Source organism: Triplophysa rosa, linkage group LG20 (genome assembly GCF_024868665.1).
Source record: "Triplophysa rosa linkage group LG20, Trosa_1v2, whole genome shotgun sequence".
NCBI lineage: Eukaryota > Metazoa > Chordata > Actinopteri > Cypriniformes > Nemacheilidae > Triplophysa > Triplophysa rosa.
In genome coordinates, this window is record NC_079909.1 from 15,769,018 (window position 1) to 15,790,146 (window position 21,129).

General features: G+C 36.8%; 1 protein-coding gene across 3 annotated transcripts in view; it reads left to right on the forward strand.

Moving 5' to 3' along the window:
- diaph3 (diaphanous-related formin 3) overlaps positions 1 to 21,129 on the forward strand; it is a 261,201-nt gene that overhangs the window by 31,655 nt on the left and 208,417 nt on the right. For all 3 annotated transcript variants that reach the window (XM_057362480.1, XM_057362482.1, XM_057362481.1), the window contains one exon: positions 11,773 to 11,877. In XM_057362480.1, the coding sequence (XP_057218463.1) occupies positions 11,773 to 11,877 (105 nt within the window). The remainder of the gene's footprint in view (positions 1 to 11,772; positions 11,878 to 21,129) is intronic.

The window sequence follows — 21,129 nt, forward strand, 5'->3', positions numbered from 1 at the left end:
TACATAGTTTAAAAAGTGCAGCGTGCTACTGTAGTTATCTTTGGATCTGGACATGTTGCTTCTGTGAATTGGAGGGTTTAATTTATCCATAAATATCTGCTACACACTTAAAAATAAAGGTGCTTTAAAGGTTCTTTACAGAGATGCTATAGAACAGTTGTTCTCAAACTGTGGTACGCGTACCACTAGTTGTACTTGAAACCTCTATATACATTGACCTCCACTGTTATTGGCACCCTTGGTAAATATGAGCAAAGAAGGCTGTAAAAATAAATCAGCATTTTCTCCTTTTGATCTTTTATTTAAAATTCCAACATTTCAGTGAAGGAAAACAATTTGAAGTGGGGGAATATCATATAAATGTTTTATGTATATAAATACACGTTGGCCACAATTATTTGACATCCTTGTATTTAATACACTCCGCAACCTCAATTTATAAGAAAAACTGCTCTGAATGTTTTCTTTTAAGTCTGATGAGGTTTGAGAATACATTGAGAGTCATCCGAGTCCATTGTTCTATAAAGAATTTCTCCAGATCCTTCAAATGTTGGTTCTCCCTCTTCTTCGGTTCATCCCACTCATTTTCTATAGGGTTCAGGCCAGGGAACTGGGATGGCTATGGCAGGATCTTGATTTTGTGTTCAGTGACCCATTTTTTGTTGATTTGGATGTTTGTTTTGAACCATTTCAAATTGTTTTACTTGAATGAAATTTTGGAATTTTGTAGATTTTTTTAAAATAAAAGATCAAAACGAGAAACAATGCAGCCTCCTTTGCTCATATTTACCAAGGGTGCCAAAAATAGTGGAGGGCACTGTATTCATTTACATTTTGTGTTTTTAATACAATTTCAAATGTTTAGTACATGATTGATAATACGGAATACATCTCAGCCTATGTTCAATTTTAAAATAGTTGTATGAATTATTGTTTATTTATCTTTGATCGATGTAACTCAGGCGCGTGACGGGCAGCTCAAACAAAGAGCGGGAGCAGACAGGCGCTTGTGTCTCTCACTCTCTCTCTCTTCCGACGAGCTGCTTGAAAATGAAGCTTCTCATGTATTTCTGCACTTGAACCGCTGTTGTTATTGCTGTAAAGTGCTAATTCAACGTCTGCATCTCGAGGTTAAATCAATGAAGCGCGCATTGCGATGTATTTTTTACGCGCCGCTTTGACAAAAGCTGATGCAGTGTAAGTCTCTGTTTGTTATATACGGCTGTTCTATTGATGTTTAAGTATATTTATTTATCTTCTCTGTTAAATATTCTTTCCACATTGTTTGTCTTCAATATAAGTTTGTAGACTTTCCGCAAGTCCCCACAAAGTTAATAAATCCCCCATAAAAGTCATTTACAGAGCCCTGTTTACAGTGCACTACAGAAAAGTGTTTTGTCCCCTCTATTACTGCTGACTAACTTGAACAACATGGAAAAAACATGTTCTTTAGCTTGAAAACAGCTGGTAAATAATAAAGTGATTGTATTATTAATAATACATTAGAATTGGAGGACGTGGTGTGAAGATAAAGATTCACAGCTCTATCAAGCACAGAAATACTACGTCATACATCCAACTCGTTTTTTTTAACAAGTTGACCATGTTAAGCATGAGAAGCCAGCACGTTCAACAATAAGAAGTCAGAATGCATGACATAGCATGTTACCTCCACTTTTAAGTGTCAAATTTGCACATATCAGACCTGTACATACATAATTGTCTATATTGTATATTGTGTTTTTGCTGTTTTGTACATTGCCTATTTCTATATTATTGTATATTATCATTTTATTTATTTTTTCATCTGTGTTCTGTCCTGTTGCTGTCTTTCTGTTGCACTGTGGAGCTTCTGTCACTATAACAAATTCCTCGTATGTGGAAACATACTTGGTCAATAAAGCTCATTCTTCTTCTTCTTCTTCTCTTATTCATATGATTTTCTATGGCAGTTATTAGGTGGTACTTGGAACAACTATTTTATTAAAGGTGGTACTTGGAACAACTATTTTATTAAAGGTGGTACTTGGAACAACTATTTATTAAAGGTGGTACTAGATCTGAAAAGTTTGAGAACCACTGCTATAGAAGAACCATTTTTGGTTCCACAAAGAACCATTCAGTCAAAGTTTCTGTAAAGAACCATGTCTTTCTTACTTTTTTATAATCTGAAGAACCTTTTTTCACTACAAAGAACCTTTTGAAAGGTTTTTTCAGATGTTATAGGTTCTTAATGGAACCATTTAGACCAGGGGGTATTCAATTAAACTTCCAAGAGGTCCGGTCTTTATATTTTCTACCAAACAGAGGTCCGGACAATATGTTTTAAAAAAATAAATCGATATTTAATCAATTTAGCCCAGTTGGACATACTGTATAAAATATATGATCTTTTATCAGGCCTTTTTTTTAGGCTTTATCAGGCTCTGTGGCTTGAGGGAAATGCCCTCTTAACCCTCTAAGGGTTGTGGGGTGGCAGGGGTGAACGTGGTCGTAGTGTCCATAGGAGAGCTGTTGCTAGAGGTAGAGGCAGCAGGGGTAGGAGAAATAGAGCTGGAAGTAGCACTAGCTCTTTGGATCCAGCGCCCAAAAGAGACTATACTATAAAGTATAGTAATAATTTAGTACTTTCTCCTGTTTTATTATTGGTTTCCTCTTTTCTGATCATTTGGAATGAGGATAAAAAGACAAAAAAGAAAACAAAAACATGCCAATAAGTTCAAACATCAATTGCTGAAATTCAAGATGGCCTCCCCTGATGACATCATAATGTGCAACTTAGATGAGTATATTTACACCCCACATAAAATTTCGGTCATGCCCAACATTTTTCTAATTTACAGAAGATCTCTTATCTTTAAGCCCTTTCAAGTCACAAGCTTTTGAAATCTTGATGTCAAAATCTAGCATGTTTTCCAAAAAACCCTGGCGCCTAAAGGGTTAATAGAAGTCTGATCATTAATATTTGTAAATAAAGCGCTACTGACAACTAGAGAATAAGAATTTACATAGTCAAATCAGAATGGTCACGTCTTGTCTATAGTTGAATCAGACGTGTGTGTGTACAAGGGTACAGCGCAACTTTGATGCACCAAAAACCAATCAAACATTAATTTATAGAATTTGTTTAGAACAGAATATACCTTTATAATAAATAAACGAAATAAGCCAGAATCAAGTCACAATGTGCAAAATAAATGTGTTTAGGCAAAATGTCTGAAATGCAAGGGAACATAATTTTCAAAACACAAGCCACAAATCCGGTATCGGGGGTTTCGGTACCCTACCCTAAAAATGTCCCATTTCTTTACATCATAAATAGCGCAGTGCGTGCCTGTCTGCTACGCCACTGCCCATATAACCAAAATGACATGATCCCTATTGCATAACACCTCTGCGAAGATTGCGAAGAGTCGAATCAGGCTCCTCTGATCGAATCGTCGACGATTCGGGGTCAACTTTGTCAAGACAAAGTTAATTACTAAATTAACCTTTCTATGCCATTCATACCAGAACTACCTCTATCTTTAAATAATTTCCCAGTTAGAACGTTGTTCTTTACAAAATCTTACCCTGCATGTGAAAACCCAGCAGAAGTCTTTTTACTGTATTCTACATAAAATCATCCTACAGAATATTATTTGAAAATATAACAGTAACAACAATATCTTCAATATTGACTGAATAATGCCATTTTAAAGATTGAAATCTTAGTGAAATTAATGATTGAAATTAATCTATGATGCTTGTTATCTAATAATTAATTAGCCTCGGTTTTCCCAGGGTCACAAATGTTTACATGCTGATCAATAATGCTAATTCTGAATGTTGATAAAAACGTTATGGTTCATAAAACACCTCAAATCTGGTTGAAAGGTCGTATGTATATACCAAACAGTAAACAGACTGACAGATACTGTACATGCTTTAATATTGCTGCATTTTGTTTACTGTTGTGTCTCCATTTACCTGCTCTGCGTGTCTGCAATACTGTTGTTAAAATAAGCACGTGTCTGCTGCTCTTCATGTGGTGCGTCTTTAGCGGGAGAGAAGCACATTTGGCGCTAGATAAAGATATTAGAGGATATAGCGGCAAAAGATCAATTACATAAATGTTCCTGAGAGCGTGTGTGATGTGATTCTCCGTTGTGTAGACGCACGGCTCAATTTAGACAACCAAAATAGTCAAATGTTTTAAATTATTTATTGGGCTATGCCTCCCGGTCCGGATGGTAAAAGGATGTGTCCGCCAATGACTGATTTAGACAAAAAAGGTTCATCTATGGCATTATTTTAACAGTGTAGTGTCTGCCTTAAAGCTATAACGGTTCATATTTATTAACATGCGTATTTCTGTTTCACTGCTACATTCAACATTTCTTAGAAATTGCCCCATTAGGTTTGTTAATGCATTATTTATGCGTAGACAATAGGTTTATGATGGCTGATCATGTAACAAGCTGGGTTTTGCTTCATTTATTATTGTACATTTATTGTATTGTGTAATTAAATACCTTATTTCACAAGAAAATTTATAGGAAAAATAAGATTTTTAGATTCAGTTTTAAGTATTCCTTAAACACCCCGAACATCAAAATTCCTTTTAGTGTCTTTTTCTTAAATTTTCTTTCCTCTTTCATAAAGTCATAAAATGCTTCAACAAAGTATCTGGCTGACAAATCTACAGAATGAGTGAAGGTTGACTTTCTATGTGTTCATTTTTAAGATCTATAAAGAACAGGTGTGGATTGCTTCATAAATATGCATGTTTAGTACAGTTGCCAAATTAACAAATAAACAGACATCACCTGACCTGGATATTCCGCCGCATCTTAATACCAACGAATTCATGATTTTTTACAGAGAAAATCGGAAACATACGAGACAAAATAGTAAAAACTCAACCTCCAAGTCTACCCTATGAATTAGCATCAACAATCGCCCCACAAGAAAAGCTAGTGTTTTTCACCTATAAAACAGGACGATTTAATACCAACCAAATTAAAAGAGTTACTACCTGTTGCAATTGAGCCCATTCATAACATTATCAACTCGTCAATTAATCTAGGCCATGTCCCAGGACCCTTTAAGATAGGCGTCCTTAAACCTCTTATCAAGAAACCAAACTCAGACTCTTAAATACTAGAAAAAATAGTGTCCACTCAGTATATGCTCTTTCTTACAAAATAATGACATGCACAAGTCGGTGTCGGGCTTTAGACCACATCATAGCACTGAAACTGCGCTCGTTAAAATTACAAACGACCTGCTTATAGCATCAGATAAAGGCAACATCTAACTCCTTGTCTTGCTTGACCTTAGTGCTGCGTTCGATACTGTAGACCATAACATACTTTTAGATCGCCTACACAATTATACAGGTATTCAGGGACAGGCACTACAATGGTTCAGATCTTACTTATCTGACAGATACACTGTAAAACATTTTAAGTTGGTTAAACTTAGAAACGAAAGTTCACCTGCTGCCTTAAGAACGTGAGTTAACTGAACTTGTAGATATTCTTTTTCAACTTAAAGATATATGTTTTACATTGTGTTTAACTGATGATCATTTGTTGTTTTAACTTGTAAATCTGAGTTAAAATAACTTGCTTTGTTACATTATCAACTACAGATAATTTTGATCAATTTAAATTTCCCATCTTATTTAAATTAATTTTCATATTGACTAATGTTATTCACACAATCAACTTACAACTTTAGTCCAAAAATATAACATTTATTTTAACAAGCATGTTATGCAGATTTTAACATTGGCTTGAAAATGCATTTCAACATACAAACATATTCTAAAAACATCAATTTTTAAATATTACATGGAGTTCTTCAATGTTTAATTGTGGGAAAAAGATAAAGAATAAGATGAATAAAAAGAAGTTAGGGAACCAGAAATGGACTGTGTACAACACAACCAGTTGTCAAATACGTAAAAAAGCTAAAGTTGTACTTTATGAACCAGTTCACATACCTTTTTGACATATGAATGGCTCAAACAATACTTGTCCATTTATTACGCTGAACATTAACATAGTAAAATCGTTCTTAGTTGCAATAAAAACAGATATATTCAATGCTAACAAAACATCAACAGTGCAAAACAATCAGACAGTTTTCATTCAAGTAAGCAAAATTACAAATTAATCTAACAAAGTCAAGTAGCTAAAGCTCTCAGATATACCAGCATTTAAATGTCCTTTTCAGAACACGCCTATACAAGTCAGCACACCATCTCCATCCAGTTAAAGGAATAGTTTACTTAAATATGAAAATTCTGTTATAACTGATTCACCCTCAAGTCATCCTAGGTGTGTATGACTTCCATTCCTCACGCATATCCATCAACAGCATTATAAAACAAGGAAGAGTCACAATAACTCTGTTACACTAAAGAATGGATATCATATACACCTAGCATGACATGAAAGTAAGACAAATATGACAGAATTTTCATATTTAAGTAAACTGTTCCTTTAAGGCTTGGCACCAGTCTATAAAGGATACCTCAGCAGTTTATTTCTAAGTCCGTGTATCAGAGCTGAACAGTGGTCAGGTTTAATCTTCATGACAACCTTCTGCAGGAATTCAAACGAGTACTTCATATTGGAGGTTTAGGCAGTAGGTTCCCATTAGCATAGCAAAAGCAGTGAGCACATCTCTGAAGTTATAAAGAACAATCGTCGTCTGCACCACCACGGCTGGACTGCAGCAAACCTGTAGTGACTATTCTATTGAACTTTGCACTTATCTGAAATAGACACATAAGACAGCAAAGTGGTAATGAGGTAATTGAATAATGAAAACATCAAAGTTGAGGCACAGTAAGTACAATTGAAAATTATTCTGAAATTCAGAGCAAATACTGTCATCAAATACAGAATATACTTACAATACAATACAGTTTATTTATGTATCGCATTTAAAAAACACGTTACCTGTCTCTGATCACATAATGCAGGCCACCTGTCCATGACTACAGAGATGAGTGGCTCATCACCTATGATTTTCTTTCTTCGTTGAAAAAAAGAGACAATGTACAGTACAAAAAACACAATCTACAGCAAATGTATTAAAATGATAGCGTTAGGCAAACAGTGCATTAACAACACCTTATTATAACATGAACGTCCTCTATAGACAAGCAGCTTTCCTTCAACAGGGTATGCAACCAATGAGAGGCACAGTGACAAAATAAGACTGAAAAAAAAAAGATGAGGAGACAATGTACAATGAGAAAAGAACTACACAATCTACAGCAAATGTATTACAATTATAGCATTAGGCAAACAGTACATTAACAACACCTTATTGTAACATGAACATCCTCGAGGTGTCGAGCAGCTTTCCTTCAACAGGGTAACATTATGCAACCAGGGGGATGTAGTTGCACCACCACAGTTACCGCGGGGTCTCTTTTGATAAGCTGATAACACCTTCGATGCTCCAAGAAGCCAGCTGTGAACACTGAACAGTTCGATAATAAAAATATGTTTCCATCCACCAAACAGATCTCGAGTAACGTTACTTTCCCAAAATCTGGTAACGTTAGTCCACCTGTGTGTCCAACTGAGAGCCCCATAAAAACTACAGTACATAACCCATTTACTTAACGATACTTTGATATATAAAAATAGACGTGCATGCCCCTGAATATTTAACGTTAGCCTTGATAGTGCAACCAGCTAGCGTAACTTACGTTCCCTGACACACACTGAAAATCAAAATATTTATTTAATGCAAACTATGCCATAACGTTACTATGCATTTTAAATCTACAGTATATATGCCCTCACTAACTACATTATCTGATATAGACCCGTGGATTAGGTTTTCAGGCTGTGACGCCGTCGCACTCGCAGAGCATCTTCAAAGTGTTAAACTTTCTTTTAACATTATAAAATGTCTTTTATATATAATAAAGCATAACACCATTGAATCCAGACTTATAACTTACCTCTTCGCCGCCATATATAACATGTATTAATGATAATTCAGCTGCTGAGAAGCACTAGCGGCGCCTGAGGGTAACTGAACTTTCCGCGGTCTTTTACAAAACAAACACCCCTCCCCCTCCTTCTAATTTATAACTTACAGAAGTGAGTTGAATGAATGTTGACTACCCAGAGACAACTCATAAGTAGTTTTGTAAATTTAAGTCTGAGTTTTTAAAAACGTATAAACTTAAGTTTAATATATAAAACTTGTCATGATTATTGCAATTAAATAGAAATTGTTAGTAGACATAACTTAATGATGCTATAATGTTTTACAGTGCATCAGTTTGTCCATTTAAATGGGGAATTGTCAAATCAACAAGTAAAGTAAATTATGGATTACCTCAGGGATTGGTTTTAGGACCCTTGCTATTCTCCATATACAGTACATGCTGCCCCTCGGCAACATTATTAGAAAACATGAAATTAGCTTCCACTGTTATGCAGATGATACTCAGCTATATGTCTCAACACCAGATGATTCCTTTCAGCTATCCAAATTAGCAGAGTGCATCAAAGACATAAAACATTGGATGGCAAGTAATTTGCTCCTTTTAAATTCCAATAAAACGGAAATATTACTTAATTGATCAAAGACACGTAAGAATTTCGGATTATAAGGCTGCACTGTTACTCCAATAAATACAGTTAAGGCATTATATTAGACAGCAACCTGTTATTTGGAAATCACATATCAAATGTCACAAAAACAGCCTTCTTCCACCTTAGAAATGTTGCCAAACTACGAAATATTATTTATTATTATAAAACTAATTCATGCATTTACGACCTCAAGACTTGACTATTGTAATGCACTACTCAGTGGTTGTCCTGCATCATCAATAAACAAACTACAGTTAGTTCAGAATGCAGCCGCCAGAGTTCTTACCAGGTTCGTTAAATATGAAGCATGTCTTCTCATGTTGACGTAGAGAAGAGATCAAGCGGGCATTAGAAAGACTGTAGAAAGAGCTATGACTTATGTATTACATAAAATAAAAGGTCTATGGATTTTAAGTATGAAAAGAAGGATAAAAGTCAGGCAGGAGTTAGGACCTGTGTTAATATTATAAAGACTTTCCAGCAGGACCTGCGGTACTAAGGCTTTTAGCAGAGATACTTATAGATATCTATGGAGATACTTTCCAGCAGAGAGACGTTGGAGAGAAAGATCGTCTAAAAATCACCCCCGATGATGCTTTGATTCAGATCAGTATGTGAGTAACATACTAACATACAAAGATATGTTGTTGTTGTAATTTTTGCTGTGTGACGGAGCAGTTTTGAGTGACATTGTTTATCTGGAACCGCTTTAATATTGTACTCGTCCAGATACTGGGGAGAGAGAGCGAGAGCGCATTGGCGCTAAAATTGGAGAGTGAGTAAAAGAGTAAAACGTGCTCTCACTCTATGATGAATAAGCTTAGTTAATCCGTGGGTCACATGCATTCCGAACTGTAGAGCAAGATCCGTACGGATCACGGGTGATCCGTTTCACCACTATATTGCAGCGGAAAGGAAGAGGAAACGCGCGTTGTAGAGTTGTTTGTCCGTTTAGGGCTGCTGTACAAAACATGGCGGCGAATTCAATGTATGAAGGGCCGCTCTGTATGTAGATATAAACAGCTTATTCTAAGGTATTACAAACATAACTGTTCATTACGTAAGGTCTTTATACACCTCTGAAGAAATAGTTTAGTATATTATATTGCATTTCTGTCAATAGATCCTCCTAAAAACCCTGTTGTAACAAAGCTCCATGTAGGGAAGGAAGGAGGCGGGAACCGGCGAACATTTAAACACTAAACTTTAATCAAAAATAAACAAACAATAACACGGAAGCTCGTCCTCTTATGCTCCCTAGCTCCCCGTGAGGCATGCGGGACCGGTGCGCGTACAGCTGATACTCATTATCACTCACGCCACCGGCCCCGCCTTCCTGCCCCACGGCTCTCGTCCCGCCTTCCTCGCTACACCTGTATTGTTCCTTTAATGCTAAATTTACATCACATGACAGCTTTTTGAAGTTATAGCTGCACTCAGCTACATTATGCTATTACTATCTATAGACCCCGTCCGGCCGACGTCACGATTTCGTCACGGCATTAGCTGGAGGCAAAACAAAGGGAAAACTGGAGGCGGCCAATACAAACCAGCACAGATTCGGCTACATAAGGAGTTTAAAATATCATCTTGTTGTGTTGTTTAGTGCCACAATCGACAGAAACAAGCGGACTGAACAGAAACGATCATCAAAAATGCTTGCGTTTCACTTCATAACACTTAAGATTAAAATCGACTGCCTTTTGTTGGTGTCGATTATGATTTGGGTATGTGTCTGAAAATATCTCACGTATGCCCAAATCAGAAACTGGGTAACAAGATTATTTTTCATGTAGCGTTAACTTTTGATTGGCATAGGGTATGCTAGCTAACTTTGTATTGTTAAACAGTTAGCAGTTAACTATCGGCCAGAAACTAAACATAAAGGAAACTGTTTGTCATCTCTTTTTCTTTAGTTGTCACAAGTGCATTAATATAAAGGGAGAGGGAACAGTGAGAATGCTCATGTTATGTATCAGGTTTGTGTTCAAGTAAATGCATTTGCTAACGTTTGCCACTGTTAGTACACGCAGGCATGTATAGATGTATACGCTTTCAGTTTAACTTTACTTTACACGCTTGGTTTCTCTGTCTGGTAGGTGTAATAGGTGTAGATGTCAGGCCACTTAACTGGAGATAATCCTGTCAATTCTTCCCTAAATCCATTGAGTGAGCACGTACAGGTCAGCCAGGTTCCTTGCGTTAAAGTAAACATTTTCAAAAACAATTGCGGTCCTAGACAGTGAATGACCTTATATGTTCAAATTTAATCAGATATTTTTCTAGTCATTGTCAAAAAGCAAGCAAACAAAACGTGCTACCTAGCATTAGTAATGCGGTCAGTGGGATCTTTCTGCCTCCACCTAAGCTCCGCCCACAAAAACGTGTCACAATGTTTACTAACAGTAAAGGCATCTAACATTCCTCTGTTGTCTAATATCAGTCACACAATGAGACAAAATTAGACCTAAACAGTTTCAACAGATGAAATTTCCTAAATCACAATTAATAAGGTCTCCCTGTTATTCGTGAACATTTACTCAGTAACTTTTAAATAATCAAAGTCACTGAGTGCAGCTGTGACATGTCAGAGGAGACCTGGCCTTTTTTTTCTCCGTTTATTTATCATTGGAGTTTGGGTTCCTAACCACAGGGCCGTGTTGGCTTGCTCACCGGGAGAGACTGCTATATTAGATTACCTAAAGGTTCGGTAAATTCTGTTAACATTGCTTTATTAGACTGATCTTACTTGTTCTACAAACACCATGCACTTGTACTGTGTTTGACCTTTTCTGTGTTTTCTGTATTTCTTATTTTCTCCTGTAAAGCTGCTTTGGAACAATGCACCTTGTGAAAAGCGCTATATAAATAAAATTGAATTGAATTCATATGACTGTTAAAATCTAAAGACGCTCTTTTGTGTAGGATGGTGTTTAAATGGGTTTATAACCAGCATTTTTCAACTTTACCCTTTGAGCAGAAACATAGGAACCAGTGTCTATTTTGTTAGTCCATTTAGCTAAACTCTTGATGTCCAAGCTCTCATCATAAATGATTTGGCTTGTCATAAGCAGGTTACAGTACAGAATTTGCAACCAATAAACATATATATTTTTTCTATTAACATGCTTTCTCCTCTGTGTGGTTTGTGTTTCAGGAGGATATGAACCTTAATGAGGAAAAGAAAGCACCACTCAGAGAGAAGGACTTGAGCATGAAACGGGAGATGGTCCTTCAGTACATCATCACAGCTGCGAAAACCGTAAGTCAAAGAGCGACTACAGCCACATACACTAACACACACACACACACACACACACACACACACACACACACACACACACACACACACACACACACACACACACACACACACACACACACACACACACACACACACACACACACACACACACACACACACACACACAGACATTTGTGTGTTTGTGCTCAAGCTCAGTTATTGTGTGCCCGAGCCAAGCGTGTGTGTCTTTTATTGTTCTTGTAGGTTCGCCTTGATAAAAATATCTATAACTACAGGTCTCTTATGAGCACATTGACAAGCTAAAGACTGTATTTATCTGAGATGATTGCCCTAATTTTAGTTTGTATCTTTGTTCTCTTCTCCTGAGGTGAGAGGGTGATGTTGATCTTTCTCGTGTATACTTATGAACTCGTATTGCTGTGGTAAAGGATGGCAAGATGTGATTTTACATCATGTCCCAATATGTACTTTACCATTTCACGTTTTATTTTTTTGAAGCTTTGTAAAGGAAAATGCAGGATGAAGCAGAAATACTATTGAAAAATAGAGATATTAGTTTAAAAGCTATTTATAAAATACCTCTACTTCCGTTTTTTCACTGTGAAGGATTTGAAAATCAGCTCCAGCGATTTTCTAGTTTAAGAAGTTGAATAGGTGCCGGTCCTGCTGGAACAGTTTTGTATTGATGCCTTGTGTAAACAGAGTCAACATATGAATAAAGGACACTTTGGTGGAATAAATCTGCTGTCAGAGAGTTTGAGCCAGTCACAACATTCTGAAGAACTTAATGCAGTTTCTCTGCAATGTTTAATTGTAACCCAATGACATGGGTGCCGGAATTGTGATAACGTGTTGTCTTGCTGATACTTTTCTCTATCTAAGTGGATAAGGCAATTAGTTGACGGACTACTGGAACATATAAAGATTCTCTTATTTAAGGCAAAATAACTTGCCTGCTTTGAGAATTAAATAGTGCAGCTTTTTAAAGCTTTAACAGCACTTTGATGCTCATAAGGAAATGCTAGCAATAGAAGGCTGTTGCATGTGTGAATAGCAGATGTGGTACATTAACTGGAAATGGTCAATTTTACTGCAATTTAACAGGTTTCATGTGTAAAATTGGCTATTGTCTGCATGTTTGCTTTAACATTAATAGCTGAATTGAAATTACAAATAGCTTGCCATACCTGATTCAACTTGTATGTTAAAAACCAGCTGCCTGGTGAATTGATTTAAGTGCGCTAGTTCAGCATTGGGAACAGAAAAATTGCAGCAGGTGTTCAAAACTACATTTGGGAGTGTTTTCCCCAAGCAGTCTCACTTAAACATCCAGCTTGAAGGTATCTGCATTAGATTGATTCCTGAATTCTAAGCCAGGCCATTCAGGGAATTGTTTGTCTGTTTTTAAGTCCCTCTGTGTTGGCGAGACGGACTGACAAGCGTACGAGTCTTAGAATTGTGTGTTCAACAAATCCTCTTGTTCTTCCACTGCACGACATGGCTCTACACAAGTGGAAACTCGATATGCAGGATTCAGACAAGGTGGATAGAAATGCATTTTTTTTTTGCAGAAATTAATTCCGTGATCTAATCCTCTTCTCGGTTAGCTGTGCATTCGTTTACACGGCCTGCAAAGGATGGTAGGGAAACAAGAACAAGGGAGTTTAATTATAATGCCATTCCTCTATTTCCACTGAGAATTTAATTATTTTGGAGTGCTTGGAGATTTCAGGATGATTCAATTAGGATTGTATTTTCTATCTGGAGTGGCTGGCCGGGACTTGTGGTTTTTCTCCAATCAGCTTTAGTCTCTTTGCCTTTGGAGTGCTGAAACCCATAGACCTTGGGCAATCATGATAAAACTCCCAATGTCTTGGAATCTATTGAATTGCATCAGAAAAATGGCCTTGAAATAGATGACCCAACATTTTTCTTCCTTGAAATAAATATAAATGATGCTGCTTCGTGTTGATTTGAGTTACACTGAAGGACTAAAACCTTCTGAAGGCAATAAAGGTGTTTTTCCAGAAGTCAAGGCTTTTGATAAGTAATACTATTAAATATTTATAGGAAGACACCAAAACCTCCATTAGCTCAAGCGTAATAAACTCTTTTTGGCAATGAGTACTAAAGTGGTAAGGACATTTGAAAACAACAAAACCACAAGTGAACTCCATTCATTTAATCCATTTGTTTTTTTCATTTTTAAATTTACATCACATATTGTTTTGTCTATGAGGCCAAAAATGTTAGGTTATGTTGAAGTTTATTGCAGACCCCTTAAAATTTTAATCAGTGTGACGGAACAGGCGGTGATGTATTAGTGTTTTTGAAATGTACTTTTTCATACTCAAATAAGCCTGTCCTTATGCTGCCTTGACAAATTTGATGGATGGACATTACTTTAAATGTGGAAAACGTCCTGGATTTTCTCTCCCTTTCCTCCCACCTCTCACTATCATGCACTTTCCTGTCCCTGCCCTCCTTCATCTCTCACTCTTTCCATCTCTAGTCTTTTGATATTCAGGCCTGGTTGTTTACCCCCTGTCCGTGTTCTTGATGAATAATTGCCTCTCGGTGAAGCCTTTCCTTTTGGCTCTGCTCCTTCGTCTTGCCTGGTAATTGAAACTATAGATTCTGGCATAGGCGTCTTTTCTTTCTCTGTCTCTCTCTCTCTGTCTCTCTCTCTCTCTCTCTCTCTCTCTCTCTCTCTCTCTCTCTCTCTCTCTCTCTCTCTCTCTCTCTCTCTCTCTCTCTCTCTCTCTCTCTCTCTCTCTCTCTCTCTCTCTCTCTCTCTCTCTCTCTCTCTCTCTCTCTCTCTCTCTCTCTCTCTCTCTCTCTCTCTCTCTCTCTCTCTCTGTCTCTCTCTCTCTCTCTCTCTCTCTCTCTCTCTCTCTCTCTCTCTCTCTCTCTCTCTCTCTCTCTCTCTCTCTCTCTCTCTCTCTCTCTCTCTCTCTCTCTCTCTCTCTCTCTCTCTCTCTCTCTCTCTCTCTCTCTCTCTCTCTCTCTCTCTCTCTCTCTCTCTCTCTCTCTCTCTCTCTCTCTCTCTCTGTCTCTCTCTCTCTCTCTCTCTCTCTCTCTCTCTCTCTCTCTCTTCTCTCTCTCTCTCTCTCTCTCTTCTCTCTCTCTGTCCTCTCTCTCTCTCTCTCTCTCTCTCTCTCTCTCTCTCTCTCTCTCTCTTTCTGTCTCTCTCTCTCTCTCTCTCTCTCTCTGTCTCTCTCTCTCTCTCTCTCTCTCTCTCTCTGTTAATAATATTCACCTTTTAAAACATTCCCCTTGTCATAGCCAGCAGCTTTACCTAAAATGGATGGCCTTAGTCAAAGCTTTTGCTCTTTTGGGAATTTATGCATTGTCATTAGGTCTTGTTTAGTGGTCATTAATTGATATTAAAACTAATCTCAGACATTTTAATACAAATAGCACACATTTGAGTAGATGCTTTGTAAAGTAAACAGTGAGTGTTCAGAATATTGTTTGCTTCTTATGTGTAGCGAAGATGGTTGGCTATGAATATGGAAATTGTGGATGGCCAGCACACAATGTCAATGCAAGCTAATGAAGGATGTTGACTCATCATGTTCTAATGAATGAGTACAAACTCTATAGATACAGGTTCACATAAGACACTCTACACTGTCCGTGGTCAGACTATAAGAGGGTTTTAGAACTGTTTTTTTTTAACATCATTAATAGCATCTGTCCAATATTTATGGAATCTATTATTCATGTTAGTGTCGGATTTTAGAGAAATGGCACTGAAAGTAATTAACTGAATTAACAGAATTAAATGTACTCATCTGCCTTGTGAGATGCTTAGATTGGTTATTACAAAGTTTAACCTAAAACTAACCTCTCCATTTCTCTTTTGTGTTCAAAATATCACAAGGTTGTTGAAAATCCAGAATAATTATAGGGTTTTAATACATTGGTGATGAAAGGGCTGATATCCCTTTCACACTGGTCCCCGCTGTGGAATTCAACTGCTTCATTATACCAGAGGTAATAGATTTGGCAAATATAGGCTGCGTGATCTGCTAACGTTAACAGCATTTAAAGGCTAGGCAGCATGATTAATAATTATAATGCCCTCTAGGATTCTTTCTTTTGCCCAAACAAGGCAGCATTACATTTATCATTGGCAGGAAAGACACTCCTATAAGGTATTGCAACAAATTCAGTAAAACTATCAATGGATGAAGTGAGTTGTGTTTTTCCCCTTTAAGACTTCAGTGTATCTGCTTGCTTCTTGTAGGCCACATTCTGCTGCTAATAGAGACGTGCTGGATGAGTGGGTTTTACTCCCGTATACTGTACTGCCACTCAACCTGTCTTTTTAAACACATTGTGTGTTTATTCATGTCACAGACACCCAAACAAAACTGTACATACTAAGATGAAGTTTTTGCCACTAATAGGATTCAGGAACATACACTGTAAAGCCGGATAAATTGGCAAAATCACAAATTTTGATTACTGTTAAGTTAAAGTTCTTAACAAATCTTAGTTAGTGCGACTTAAATATTTAGTTTATCCTTTTTATGAAATTAAGTAGACAGAACTTAAACAAATAAGTACCAACATTGCATTTTTAAGTTAACTAAACTAAATTTTTCCGGTTTCTTTTATTTTGCATATTCCTTAGTCTTAATATGCATAAATCAAACACCTTGACTTATGCAATCCAAAATGAGCAAGAAGAGACTGATCTCAGAACTTGCATTAGCACAGTTACTACTCACTAGTAACATGTTACAGGTGAAATGTAGCTTCGCAGAGACTGGGCGCATGCACCACTCTTCTAAACAATGGTAACCAGAAAACTGAAAAATATGTCAAACTCTTCTAAATATCTAAGAGAAGTGAACATTAAACACTAACAAGTCTTCAACTTTACTAAAAACTATTATATAAAATAATCATATTTTTTTTAATTTACTCTCCTAATGCAGTCTGATGCAAAGCATGCTGGGAATTGGAAATCCTTCTTGACCAATTGTTGAATTAACATGTTTAAATTAAGTAAGGAGCAAATGTAATTTTTGAGTTTTAGTCAAGTTAATCAAAAATAATCATTATACTTTACTCAAAAGTAAAAAAGTGTTTCACAAACTTAAAATATTTAAATTAGTAGAACTTTTTTATGAAATTAAGTTTACATTACTTAATCTGTTTGATTATTTTGAACATTTGGGTTTACAGTGTATAAATGAGTCACTTGTGAAAATGTAGCCTAGTGTTATTAGCACGCTTAAGTCTTTAAGCTTTGAAACATGCAGGATGTATTAATGATACAAAAACTTATGTTAAAAGATCAAAGAAAAACTAGATTTTTCGTGTCCCCACCCTTTTAGAGTACAATGTTTCCTGTAATTGTAATAAGTCCAAAACCTGGATTTGAGATTGTACCGTACAAGATGCAGTCTGAGACTTGTATCTAAGGAATTTTATACCCTAGTTGTTACCATAGTTAGAAGTATTGTCAGGTAAAAAAGGTTCAGTATGTATTTATTGGTGCAGTACTACTGGAAGATCATTTGTGATACCTTATAGGTTTAGCATCTGAATATTTCAAAGATGACCATAGATGAAGGTCAGACACTGTCGTACCGTTTATTTTTCTTTTATTAGAGATTTGAAGGTGAATACATGGAATTGGACATGTTTTATTTCAGAAGAAATGTATTTCTTAAGATTAAAAAAACGCTGTTGTGCTTTCACCTTGTTACACGTACATGTAGAACTACAGTAGAACAGCAAAATACTTTTTTGATTTGATCTAATCTGGTAAAACAACTCATTTATTTTTTACTGTTTTGTTATTGTTCAATGTTAGCTCATATGTGTAGTTAGAAAGTAAGGCTTGCCTAATCATTGCAAATCAGGATCATTTACAGTTGCCAGGCTGGACAGATGTGTACTTTGTACTTTTACTTTGAATGTTAAAGGAACTGTGAATTTGACAAAACATAATCTTTGTTACAGGCTGACAATGGCCTTACCAGATAGGAACATGATCTTACTGTATGTGACATTCGGCAAATATTAAAGAGGCAGAGTAGAAAAAAACAGAGTTAAACAAATTCAATTTGAGGTAATAAATATGTTTGGTTTGTGTGTTACAGTCTGCACGTTTCCCTTATTCATTATAATACAGGGACAGGCACGCTGAGCTGATCTCTGTTCCAAGGACAGCACTACCATTAAGCAGTCACAACATTCATCAGTCAAATTAGGAATGTTTTATTCAGCATAGAGAGAAATTGGAAATTCACAGACTCGTCTAAAGGTTATGTAAATAGCCAACAGTGTGCTCTCAGCACTGACGGAAATGCCCACTCATTTATTAACTGGTTAATTAGTTATTTTTCTTTTCTTTTGAATGGTCTGACAGCAGCATAGGGGAACCCTGGAAGCTCTCCTAAACAAATCAAGGTGCCATTTATTGTGGTGCAGTCTTTGTGAAGATTTTAAGGGAAGAAATTAAGGGAACAGTTCCAGGAAATGTGGAAGATGTCAGGTGGGAAGAATTACCACTTTTGGGTAAACTATGCCTTTAAATTCATTGCATCACAAAAACATGAAGATGTTGATGCCTTTATAGTGAGGGTCCGCTGCAGAATGTGTCTTTCTATGACTTGATGCAGTTAGTAGGGCCCTATGAAATCCGTTTTATTTTTTCCCAAATTCCGTTTTTATTTTTTCTGGATTCTTTGTTTTCAGGATTTTTTAGATACAATTTTTTGCCCATATGAAAAATACTTCAGCATACTATAGCATTTACTCATTTACTATAGTAAGACACCTAGATACTACAGTGTATTTGAACTTAACAGGAAAAATCCATAAAAATTATGCCAACAACTAATATAAACCAGCATCTCTCCAGTGCCTTTGGCTGTTTTTTACACCCACTTAAATGAAGTGTTTTTTATTTAGATTTACTTTAATAAAGGAAATTGTTTACTCATGTGGGTGTGTCATAGTTAATTTAATTTAAGCAGACTTTTATTTTGACGGGTTGTTGCAAAGACCTTTTTAGTGCGTGTTTGACAGTAGCTTCACTCAAATGAAGCGGTGAAATGCTGATGATGTAAACTCTTAAAGCAGCTTTGGAGTTAAATGCTCATGAAATAAACTCTCAGAGCAGCTCTGGAGATGTTTTCGCATCCCCATATAGTGAGACGCTGTGAACAGAGGTGTCATGCGTGTGCAGTACAGGAAACCGCTCTAATCATTCATTCAGAGACACGCAGAACAGGCAGATTACATTTAGCAGATTATTTAAACCACATCTGAATCACTACTGATTTTATTTAAAGCACAAATTGAATTTTATTAGCTGTTTAGTGCTATTTTCTGATTAAGAAGTTCTAAATTTGCAAGATTCCGTGCCATTCTGCGTTCTACATCAAATTCCATTTTAAGGCATGGATCCTGTGATTCTGTCCGCGTTTTCCGTATCGCGGAAATCATAAGTTAGCTCTGAAATATGCAGATGAGATATTATGCATCTGGCTTCTTCAACATTTATGAGTTTCCCACAGGTCTATAAAAATCACCACCTATATTTATTCCTGTAGAGTTGTGTTCATCATAACAAACCAAAGCATATGTTCCTCTGTGAATATTGTATTTACTCTCTGTGCTCTGTCTGTGCTTGTGCTGCTATATAGTTTCCGACCACAAACTCAAAACCTCCCACATCCCTCTCAACTTAGTGAGCCAGTTCTTCAGTAGAAGCTGCCAGCGGTGATGAAGATGGATACAGGAAGCTGTAGGAACACGTGTGAGTGATTGTCTACACGGACGTAGCATAGCTTGGTGCTCTCTGGAAAACCACCACTTCTGGTGAAGCCAGTCTGTTTGAAACAGGACTATATGATTTTTTCTCTCTCACCTTCCTAGACCACTAAACGGTTGAGTTGCTTGACATATCATACTTGTTTTACAAAATAGTTCACCATATTTATATTCTAAAGCCAGACTAGACTTTTTGAGTATGGTTTGTCTTTTTCTCTTGTTAACGGAAACCCTCAACAAAATATTTAACCATTGTGGCTGGAAAATGGAAGTTTTCAAAGTGGTCTTTCAAAGTGGCACTGATAATAAGTAGTGTTTATTCTTTATTCATTGCTTCTATAAAACATTTATTTCATGAACTTTTAATGTATGTACAGTATGCCTTTGAATAGTTGGAAGAGAAATTTGAACTTTGTCAGTACTTTCACCCCATTATTCCACCCCCTACCCTATTTCCTCCTCTTGAGAATGTCCCAATTAGATCCTTTACTGTAAATGTCTGTAAATTCTCTCACAGTGACAAGAATTAATTGGCAGTGATTTTAATGTGCTCGATGCAGCTACCTAACAAAGCACATCACCTGCTCAACTCAATTCAACCCACTTCTGTTTCAAAGTGAAAAGGGGTATTTATAAATTTATATAATCAGAAATGGCCAGATCTTGAACCAACCCTTATTAAGGCAGATCCCTAAATTCATGTTACATGCAAATGCGAACAACACTTTCACACAAACAGCCTTAAAACACACTCCTCTAATAGTTATTACAATGCAACTGACTTGTCATTTTAGACACAACACCCTGCACTGTTCTAGAGTAAATGTCAGTGGAGTCTTGGGGTCTTAAGAAGTGGTCACAGCAAGTGTTTCTCATGGCTGAGGCCAGCGAAATGAAAAGCTCAGCGGTTGCCAGATTGGCATGTTTTATTAGTCCAGACTTGGAGCTTTTTCTGTGGACTTGGTGGGAGATGCTGTGTCATTCTGTTTGCCTCTTAATTCTCTTGACCAGCGGGTAGCTGAGAGGTCACTGCTGGACATCGCCAAGCAATCAAAACCGCATTTACTTGTCTAAACCCTGTGACACATCAACACTGGAGGGCGTCCCTAAAACTAATTTGCTTCAGGAGAGAAAGGGTAAGTTCGGGGGACTGGCGATGTGAAGTGACCAGTGAAGAACATTCTGGTGTTCAGCAGGGCTGTGTTATTGAGACTCTGTGAGCTGATCCGTCTCTGGCTCCTTGTCTGAAACTCGGCTCTTCAATGTGGACGTGCTGTTGTTTTGTCAATTGGATGAGGAAAATCTGTGTCCTCCCTTTGCCATATTTTCTGTCAGCCTTTTGAACATTTACTACCAGGATGTGAATTTGATAACTGTAATATCGTTAGGCTTAAAAGAAATGTTGTACGTTTTTGTGCTGGACTTGCATTTAGTGTATGTGTATGTAAT